The 10,634-nt window shown below is 38.6% G+C and overlaps 2 protein-coding genes across 2 annotated transcripts; both read left to right on the top strand.

Moving 5' to 3' along the window:
- LOC109716173 lies at positions 1,093-5,580 on the top strand. Its single transcript, XM_020241497.1, has 3 exons — positions 1,093-1,254; positions 4,069-4,566; positions 4,744-5,580. Exons 1-3 carry the CDS (start codon positions 1,179-1,181, stop codon positions 5,277-5,279), a joined length of 1,110 nt encoding a protein of 369 aa, XP_020097086.1. The 5' UTR covers positions 1,093-1,178; the 3' UTR covers positions 5,280-5,580.
- On the top strand, positions 5,964-10,411 carry LOC109715981 (GTP-binding nuclear protein Ran-2-like). The gene is made up of 8 exons (XM_020241243.1): positions 5,964-6,119; positions 6,259-6,328; positions 6,501-6,557; positions 6,654-6,771; positions 8,348-8,437; positions 8,547-8,726; positions 8,815-8,892; positions 9,858-10,411. Exons 1-8 carry the CDS (start codon positions 6,117-6,119, stop codon positions 9,925-9,927), a joined length of 666 nt encoding a protein of 221 aa, XP_020096832.1. The 5' UTR covers positions 5,964-6,116; the 3' UTR covers positions 9,928-10,411.

Genomic DNA, 10,634 nt, shown 5'->3' with positions numbered 1-10,634 from the left:
ATACGGCACAGTAACATCACAAAACAAGCCCGACACAAAAATTAAGTCGATCGTAGCATCGCAGAACCTATATAATCATTGTAAAATGCGTAAATGAAGATAACATGCATGCATTAATTGTGAGTAGTTACCATTCCTAGTCATTAATTTGTGGTTATTTTTAAATAATTTATTGATTAAAGATGACTTCAGAATACTCCCCAAGAGCAATGGTCTTCTGCAGCTCATAAAAGAAGGCGGAGTTTAAGGATTGGTGTGCAGAACGAGGTTAGGGCTGTAATTAAAGCTTGAACACTTATTATTACACGCGGATATTGTGGATATATATATGAAATGACGAAAGAGCCCTCCGAAAGGAGGCAGGTCAATTACCCCATGCGGGGCATCATCGTGGGTTCTGGTGCCTTATGTTGGGCACGGGGGAGGCTCCATACGAACACCCGTAATTTTATTAATTGAAATATCATCCCTAAATCAAGTGGCAAAGAATTTAGTGATTGATATTCGAGTCTTAAATTTGAATCCTAGTTAATTCACATTTTCAGCTAAATTTATTTCCAAATGAAATAGACGAAACAGGTAGCATGCTACCTATCTCTCTCAAAAAAAAAAATCATATTAGTCAAAAAAAAATTGATACATTTTAGATTTTTTTCCGTTTCTTCATAATTAATAAAAAAATATTTTTATTGTATTTTTTCCAAGATATAAAATATATTTAATTTGTTACTAATAATATAGCATACCTTTGTTAATATGACACGGTAGATTTTCTTCTTCATGTAATCTATGTTCCTCGTGGACAAAATCGTCGTTTACTTATATTATTACAACAAAATAGAACTTTGCTAAGTTTCTACGTGATACGTGTGCTCACCAGAGTGGGCACCGGAAACAAGTTAGAGATGGTCAGCACATGGGTGCGTAAATTAGCGGTGGAATCAGTGATATTTAGCCTAAAATTACGTGCGAATAATGGAAACGAATCGTCATCGGACCAAGATACGTCAGTTGAATGGCAATTTCGAGGATAAGTTGAAAAGCGAGGGGTTTTTTCTGAGGCGGGCATCCATTTAAGCACCGTGTCGTCCCTGTACGCTCGACCATCACTCGTTCATTCATATCACTTCTCGTCTCTCTACTCTCCTCTCTCTCTCTCTCTCTCTTTCTCTCTAAAAATGGGAATTGTAGCCATTGTTGGAACGTTATTGCTAATGTGTGCGATCGCTCACACTAGTGTTGCCTTCACCGAGGGTAAGATCTCGATCACCTTTTTAATATGGTTTCGTATCATCAAAATCATCTATCTTTGCCATTAAATTCTCTCCTATATATACACACTATCTTTACATATAGTAATAGAACATAACGTTCTAAGTTCGACTCTCATAAATTTGTTAGTTTTATGTAATTTTTTATTTATTTTAATTTTATGTCTCGGGTCTACCAATAAGTATTATATCTAGACAGTTGAGGACGTTTTGAATATGGACATACTAAAATACCGTATATAAGTTTCTAGAGATAAATACTTAATTATTTCACAGTAATTAACAAGTAACAACACAAAACTTTTGCCAATAAAAAAAATTATTAATTCCAAGATATAATTAAGCGACATATAATGGAGTCATCTTCCGATTCTCCAACGCGCACATTATAGTGACTCTTTTAATATAAAAGCACGAATTGCATATAGTTTTTTTTTTTTTTTTTTTTTGAACTTGGTGCATGGCATGCAGGAGCTTTGCGAACAGGATTCATCTAAAGCGTCTGATGAGCTTGTAGATGAAATTTTTATTACTCGTGCATGTAGCTAGCTTTTCTTCTGCTATATATAGCTTACTGATCAAATTAAGTAGTATACATGTGCGGTAACAAAATTTCCAACTCACAAATACTTGACCAATTAGGTCAAAAAAAGCTTTCGCATGCATGCTCAACATTTTAAAAGGAGATCCATCTAAATCGAAAAGAAGTAAAAAAGAAGGTGCCTTTATGATCTTTGGTAGAGTTAGGGAAGTACCTTAAATGCAAACTTATGGTGGAGCATATTTTAGTTCTGACATAATAGTATCCAGTGAAAGTTCGAGTTTATTACTTCTTAAAATAGTATTCAAATAATTATCTGAGCTAAGACCATGTGAGAGAATAATTAGTGTTGGTTTATTTTATTATGTAAGTCCAGTCTATCTTCGAACAGCAGTCATCTATCTGCTGTATTTGGCAAGGATTAATAATATTCAGATTTATCCTTTCTTTCTCAAGAAAAAAGTCTAAAATATAGCTATTACAACCAACTGTCCCTAGCGTAATAAGTGGCAAAGGAATTGATGGTTGGTATTCGAGATCCCAAATTCGAATCCTAGTTGACTCATATTTCTAACTAAGTTACTTCTAAATGAAATAAACAAAGCGGGCAGCATGCTACTTATCTCTAAATATATATATATATATATATATATATATATATATATATATATATAGCTATTAACTACATAAATGACGGAACATCTTCAATCAATCACTTTGAACCCATAGAGTTCACCCATGCATCCCATCATAATTAAAATTAGAAAATATTTTCGTTCTCATTTTCTTTCAAATAAAAAGATCTGATTGATTGGGATATGAGTAACGTGATGTGACTGTTACGCTGTAAACTTCGTCCTACTCAGAAAGTTTGAGTAAGTCTAGTATATATATGGTCGCATAACCAATTAGGGCTATTTGTTTGTTTTTGGAGTTCGAACACATGCAGTTTAAAAAAGTTGATAGCGGCATGCATGCATTTGTTTCAACACTAAACTTGTGAAATTATCGTATTCACCACTCATACTACACAAAGACTAACGATTCAACTTCGAATGGATGGGCGAGAAGTCGAGTTTGCAGAACTTGCTGGCTTCTCGCTGTCTGAATTCGAGGCTTCCATTCAGTCCCTTAGATGGCTAAATTTGATGAAGGAACAAAGAAAAAAAAGAGAAAATTTAGATAGCGGTAAGGATATAAAACAAATATTGGGACGAAATTATAAGTCGAGCTTAGATGAAGAGTTGATGCACTAATTATAACAGAGAACTCGATGCAGAAATTGATCATTTATTTTCATTTATACTGCAATCTGAAATCTCCTACACCATTTGTCCTGTAATCTTTTATTATTATACCATGAGAACTTTTAATTAATTTAGAGTGTCTAAACTCTAAAGTGGTGGTAAAATGGAGGCCACCCTCCCGGAGTCCTTGCGATTGATCAGTTTTATAATTTTATGCACTGACAACATAATGAGAGCATCTGCATTCGGATTAACTGGGCCAAGCATATGCAACCCACATGGCGTTAAAGACTTGATCTCGATACCCCAATTTCGAGGACAACCTTTCAAAAAAAGAAAAAAAAAAGAAAAAATATTGATTCCGGGATTCTGTCGGAGTTAGCCTAAAAACAGTAGAAGTTTTTATTCAAACATTTTTTGGTTGCGACATTTACTTAACAAATCCATATAGTTATTACATTCACGAGAGTTAATAAAATCTAGTATTACCATTCCTAGCGCAAATGACAACAAGTTTAATGATTGATATCTAAGATCTCAAGTTATAAATTTAATTCCTTTATATATCCAACTAAGTTAATTCTTAAAAAAAAAAAAAAAAGGGGTAGCATCTGCTACTATTCTCTCTCTCTTAATAAAAGAAACAAAAATCTAGTATTTTTTGGGCAAAAATTTCGTTCAGCGTCTTAAAATGCAGGCCTAATTATAAAAGCTCACTAGCAACGTCCTTCGGTCCATGAGAATCTTCCCGTTGACGGGCTCGGCAGGCTAGAGATTAGGCCCTTGCGAAGCATCCAAAGCTCCTCTTGGCCTCAGTTGTCCATGGAATATTTGTAAACAAATAGTTAAATAAATACCTCTTGAACGAAAATTTTAGTAAAAATTGAAAGCTTAATTCTAATTAATTTGGTTTTATTTTTTTTTTCACTATTCATGTCATTATTTACTCTTATTTTCGCCTGAGAGTGCCCTCCCCCTGAATATAAAAAATAAAAAAAAAAATTTTCAGGTTTGCTGCCGAATGGGAACTTCGAGCAGGGGCCGGCGCGGTCGGAGCTGAACGGGACGCAGGTGACGAGCCGCACGGCGATCCCCTCATGGGAGATATCCGGGTACGTAGAATACATCGAGTCGGGGCACAAGCAGGGCGACATGCTCCTGGTGGTGCCGGAGGGGTCCTACGCGGTGCGGCTCGGGAACGAGGCGTCGATCAAGCAGCGGGTGAAGGTCGCCGGGGGGCTGCGCTATTCGCTGACGTTCAGCGCGGCGCGGACGTGCGCGCAGGCGGAGCAGCTCAACGTATCGGCGTCGGGGCAGTCCGGGGTGCTGGCCATGCAGACCATGTACAGCAGCAACGGCTGGGACTCCTACGCCTGGGCCTGGATCGCCAAGTCCGACGATGTCGACGTCATCATACACAACCCCGGAGTCACGGATGATCCTGCCTGTGGGCCCCTCATTGACTCCGTCGCCATGAAGGCCCTCTATCCGCCCAAGCCCACCAACAGTACGTAACTATATACAATTTAAGCCAATGAAATTCAATTGATCACATGTATATTTATATCGAATAATATGATCAAAATCAATCAGTAACTATATATAATGGCCAAATTTAATATAATACATAAATATAATATAGTATTGAATTAATGAATTTGAGCGGATATATATATACACACAGAGAACTTGTTGAAGAACGGTGACTTTGAGGAGGGGCCGTACATCCTGCCAAACACGAGCTGGGGGGTGCTGATCCCGTCGAACACGGTGGACGATCACTGCCCGATCCCCGGGTGGATGGTGGAGTCCCTGAAGGCCGTCAAGTACCTGGACTCCGCCCACTTCTCCGTCCCCAAGGGACGCCGCGCCGTCGAGCTCCTTGCGGGCAAGGAAAGCGCCCTCTCCCAGGTCATCCGCACCGTCCCCGGCCGCTCCTATGTTCTCTCCTTCTCGGTCGGTGATGCCAAAAATGCCTGCATGGGCTCCCTCATGGTCGAGGCCTATGCCGCCCGTGACAGCCTCAAGGTCGCCTACGACTCCAAGGGCACCGGTGGGTTCAAGCGCGCCGCCCTCCGCTTCCGCGCCACGTCTGCGCGCACCCGGATCGTCTTCTGGAGCTCCTACTATAACACCCGCAGCGACGATCTCAGCTCCCTCTGCGGGCCCGTCCTTGACGACGTCGCCGTCCTCAGCGTGCGCAGTCCGAAGCGCCTGTAGAAAGCCGGAGAGAGAAAAAGAAGAAGAAGAAGAAGAATATTATTTCTGTAATTGCACAATCATGGTGGTTCCATTCAATCAGCAATAACTGGGCTATTGATCAATTGGTGATCTTATACCCTTGAGCCAGTTTATTATTATTGATAGGATTATTGCTGCTGAGTTTTGTATTGCACGATTGAGGTGCAAGCAGGCGAGGAGATGTGCTAGCTATTGGTTAAAAGTTTCTATAGAATGGACGTGTTTAATTTGATATGTCTTGGTCATTCACAACAATGATGAGATATATATTTTCTCTCAACATATAAGTATTTGAGTTTATACACATTTGGGTCTTCTCCCAAAGATTTTTCTCGAATAAGAGACGCATCTCTATTCAATTGGGCAAGCCATTTCACAAAATTAAATAAATAAATAAGAAACAACAAAGGCAAAGACATCCAGATTAATTTACACAGGGTGATCTGGGATTTGTGACACCGCGAGGAGAATAGGCTTCGGCTCTCATCTAGCGCTTAGAACTGAGCTAGGCCCATTAGCAGCCCAACAATCATCTATGAATTCCAGAATCAACGGCAGATCTCATCCAGCGCGTGTACGGCCACAATTAAATTAAGCGCGAGGGCGGGATCTGATCCAACGGCTTGCTTAGTTGCGTCAATTTTAAGCCGGGGAGCCTCGGAGGGTCGCGTGGGATCGAAGCCCCGAACCCCTGCTTATATATATAATAATATATCGCACTCAACAACGCGACGAACTCAACAACCCCAGCTCCCTCCTCCAAAACCCTTCTCGATTTGGAGGAGCCACCGCATCGAAGGGTAAAGCAAATCGCAAATGGTATCTTCTTCTCCTTCTTCTTCTTCATCAATTCAAATTTTCGCGTTCAGGGTAATCCAGCGTTTCGAGCTCTACGGTTTGTAGAGTGTGTGATGTGATCCGGTTCCTTCATTCTTCGTTGTGATTTGTGTTGTTGCAGGCTCTCCCGAACCAGCAAACGGTGGATTACCCTAGCTTCAAGCTCGTGATCGTTGGCGATGGAGGGACAGGTATTTGACTCGTTTTTCAAATCGAAATGAGTTACTTTTGCACTTAGTTGGGGCTTTGATCGCATAAAGTCCCACCTTCTCTGACGTTTTTTGTATCATTTTTTACCGTCTTAATCGGCTGATTAATGGGAGATTTGGAAATTTTGTTAAGTTTTGTGATCTGTTGCTGCAGGCAAAACCACATTTGTCAAGAGGCATCTTACGGGAGAGTTTGAGAAGAAATACGAGCGTAAGAATTTGATTTGCTGTGCCACTAATTAGACGTCCTTTTTTTAACTTTTGTTGGTGCTGTTGTAGCAACGGATCTTTGATTTCTGTACGGCAGCTACTATCGGTGTTGAGGTGCATCCGTTGGATTTCCACACCAACTGTGGGAAAATCCGCTTCTACTGCTGGGATACTGCTGGCCAGGAGAAGTTCGGCGGGCTTCGCGATGGATACTAGTGAGTGGTGTTTGTTTCTGTTCTTGTGTAGCATAATATCTCTGAAATTAAGCGTCACACATTGTGTTTCTTTGTCAGTGTTGTATAGCAATTTGCTTCTGTTTCCTGGACACAAAGCCTTTCTCTAAATATCTGTTATCGGGTTTTGGTACAATCACGAGTCACAATTTTGGTAAATTAGCTACACTGAGGAGTTCTCATTCTGTCAATTGCTTACTAGATCAAAAGGGACATTACTGGTTTCCTTTTCCAGTTTCTACCCTATTCTTCTCTTATCTCTTCAAAGTTCAAAGTGATGGGATGTGGGGGTAATCCTTAAAGCGTATGTAGAGACATTGGTCAGTTCAGTGGTTCACTGTTATCAAGCTTATTTCATCCGGCTTTCAAATGGACGGAAGACATCATTTTCTCTAAACACTTTCTTTGTATCACCGCCTTCTTGAAAGGCTTCTGTTGTGTGTTCAACATTATCTGGCACACATTGTAGAACTTCCCAAATTTGGCAACAATAAATCAGGTGACTGACAATGCCCATTGCAATTGGTTTGAATGACGTTAGCATTTAAAATTTTGTTGTTCCATCTTAGTTGGAAATGTTGTAGTTGAATTGTTTATATGCACTCATTTAATCCGCATTACTGTTGCAATCCTCTTTGGTAAGAGCTGGCTTCCCTTAGTTGGGTGTAAGTTGTAATTATTTGTTCAGATTAACCTTGGAATGTGAGGTTTATACTTTTCCGCCCATTTGTATGTTGTTGCCATTTCATTACTATATAAATGTGTGGATAGCTCATTGTAATTAGAAGGAAAAAAACTTTGTTCTCTTTGTTTTAGTTATTCAGTATATGTACTGCTGAAGTTTCTTCCATTTCCAACTGTATTTTAGGATGTGTTGGCTGTCCATAATTAAGACTTAGTAAATCTAAGTTTCTACTTTCTTTTTATACAAGACAATGTTTATTTACACGCATTTAGTGGTCGAGTTTGGTGCAGAATGCATTATTATTGGAGGAAAATGTGCAGGCAAAAAGAGCTAAAACTTCTTGATGCAAATTATCATGCAGTAACGCATCAATAGGATCAGCAGGATAAATCCATCCGTACGTCATTGAAAGTTGTTTAGGGTCTATTCTTGCTGAGTATAGCATGTGTTATTTCCCATTAGGCTCTTATTACATCTAATAGAAAGTCTTGACAATATGGGATACTACAAGAATCACTATTTTCTCTTTTTGAACTGTGGAAGTTATTTCTCCTCTAAATCTTAGTTATCTACGTTACATCTTTTTATTTCTTATTTTTATATATTTTTTCTTTTCATTGTTTTAAGGGTCGGCTAATAATACATTGGTTGCCAGTCTTGTCAATAAACAGTATCTAATATATAGTATCGAGTATCGACTGTCTATTATTAAAAATGCTGACATAAAATTAAATATAGTACAGTTTCCTTTTTTTATCGTCTTCTCATATTTCTGTTGTTAGTATTAGTACTTTCATTAGTATATTTACAGTTGTATGTCATCTTTTTGCTGACAATTTTCCTTCATGATAACTTGATTCATTTATTTGCCAGTATCCATGGTCAATGCGCGATAATCATGTTTGATGTTACTGCAAGGCTCACCTACAAAAACGTTCCCACCTGGCACAGAGATTTATGCCGGTAAGTTTTCAGTTTCTCTGGACATTTTTCCTCTTCTCTTTAATTCCCCATATTAGCCATCGGATATTTTCCTGTGCCATGCTTTATGTCTGTTTGTGGTTTTAAACAGGGTTTGTGAGAACATTCCCATTGTTCTCTGTGGAAACAAAGTTGATGTAAAGAACAGGCAAGTAAAAGCTAAAATGGTAACATTCCACAGGAAGAAGAATCTTCAGTATTATGAAATCTCTGCTAAGAGCAATTACAACTTCGAGAAGCCTTTTCTCTATTTAGCCAGAAAGCTTGCAGGGTAAAGTAGTAATTTGACTTTTGAATACAAATTTATTTCTCTTTAACGCTTCAATGTTGCCCTACAAATGATATTATGTCCTATGCAGGGATACAAATCTTCACTTTGTTGAATCACCTGCCCTTGCTCCTCCAGAGGTTCACGTTGATCTTGCTGTGCAACAGCTGTAAGTAAAAGAGACTTTCTATGCTTATTTAAGATACTGTAGTCCATGTATAAGCTGCACCACTAGGGATGTCAATGGGTACGAATGCCTCAAATTTTATCCGAACCCGAACCCGAACCCGAACCCGAACGAAGTGGATTTACCGGATACTAAATGGATATCATTTTGAATATGGATATCAAAAGTGAAAATCTGACGGATTTGAATTCAGGTATGGGTTTTTCATTGTACCCAATTGAACCCGAACTTGACCCGAACCCGAAAATATTTTACACTATGTATAATATATATATATATAAATATTTGATGTTGTATTTGAACTTGTATTTTAAAAATTTAGATTTAATGTAATATGCTTTGAAATATTGTAAAGAGAAATATTTGTTTCAGGTCAGATTTTCGGGTTCGGGCTCGGGTTCAGATTTCGGATTTTTGGTCGGGTTTGGGTTTGGATATGGATTTTTAAAATCCGTTGGATTCGGGTTCGGGTACGGATTTCGGGTTTGGTAGTCGTGTTCAGGTTCAGGTTTGGGTTCAGTTTTTTGAAAATCCGACCCGTTGACTTCCCTATGCACCACACTAGAGGTTTGGTGTTTATGGCGAATACTATGCTAGTGAGATAACAATTTGAACTGCAGTTCACGCTTTTATGTTTATTTGATGAATGAATAATGAATATTCTTGCCGTTTGCCATAGAATTTCTTGTTCACGCCACAAATCATGACTAAAGAAGGCAATGTGGTTTTTGGGGTAAACGTATGATATAGTGGTGGTTTGCATCTAGCTTTATATCTTTTAATTTTTATTTTGAAACTAACCTCAATACTGGATGGTATGGGGAACACTTACAATATATTCTTCTTTGCTTTTGTTCCTTCTAATGTTAAAACTACTATTATTTTTTAAATAATTGCTGACCTTAGTTTGTTCTAACTATGAGCTAAAATTTTTTCTTATCTGTTAGGTACGAAGCTGAGATCGCAGCTGCAGCAGCGCAACCTCTTCCGGATGATGATGATGAAGCCTTTGATTGAGTGGGGGTTTCTTATGCTTGATATATTTTCGGTGTTTAAACAGCAACCTTAGTAGAGCATTTAAAAGAAGTCTAGTTGAAGTTTGAATTTCATAACTTAGTGTGTCTGGTACTCCAGCGATGGGTTGGAGGCTTGGAGCGCTTTAGCGTTAGCTGTTGGCAGTGCTATTCCAGATTTTCTGTTGTTTGCTTTTTTCTTCGTTTCTGTTTTGGTCAAATCATTTTTCGACGCGAATCTCTATTTCTAAGCTGAGATTCTCCAATAAAATGTTAGTCTGCTAGAGCCTTTCATCCTCGGTGCTTGCATTTAAGTAGTGTATTCAAATTCTTTCATCTTGCTCTGCACCGTGACAATTATTGTTTTGTCTGTGCCCGATCAGGCCTGTTTTCTCCCATTCTCGATAATTTTGAAACCGTGATGTTCCTTAATTTAATTGGTTACTAATCCTTGAATTATGCCTGATATTTATTTACTCTTGACTTGTAATCTGTGCTCTGCTACTTTTTGGTATTCTTGTTATATCAGCAATGAGTAGTAGATTTTAATTTAAAGAAATTTAATCAAGTTGTCTTACATAATGTCGTCGTTGAGACTCTATTGTTGTTGAGTGGGCCTTTTTACAGGTCGCATTCACATGTACTTGAGAATGTTCTTTTGTGAATGACTAGTTTGGCTACTAAATTTTTACTAATTTGGCTTAGTTGGGT

Source organism: Ananas comosus, linkage group 10 (genome assembly GCF_001540865.1).
Source record: "Ananas comosus cultivar F153 linkage group 10, ASM154086v1, whole genome shotgun sequence".
NCBI classification, from domain to species: Eukaryota; Viridiplantae; Streptophyta; class Magnoliopsida; order Poales; family Bromeliaceae; genus Ananas; species Ananas comosus.
This window is presented reverse-complemented; position numbering and strand designations above follow the sequence as displayed.

Excerpts from the sequence above, each read along its gene's own strand:
- LOC109715981 (XM_020241243.1), top strand. Across the intron at positions 6,329-6,500 it reads CGTTGGCGATGGAGGGACAG|GCAAAACCACATTTGTCAAG; the intron begins GTATTTGACTCG and ends CTGTTGCTGCAG. Across the intron at positions 6,772-8,347 it reads GGGCTTCGCGATGGATACTA|TATCCATGGTCAATGCGCGA; the intron begins GTGAGTGGTGTT and ends TTTATTTGCCAG.
- LOC109716173 (XM_020241497.1), top strand. The coding sequence starts at position 1,179 with ATGGGAATTGTAGCCATTGTTGGAACGTTATTGCTAATGTGTGCGATC. Across the intron at positions 1,255-4,068 it reads TAGTGTTGCCTTCACCGAGG|GTTTGCTGCCGAATGGGAAC; the intron begins GTAAGATCTCGA and ends AAAAATTTTCAG. Across the intron at positions 4,567-4,743 it reads TCCGCCCAAGCCCACCAACA|AGAACTTGTTGAAGAACGGT; the intron begins GTACGTAACTAT and ends ATATACACACAG.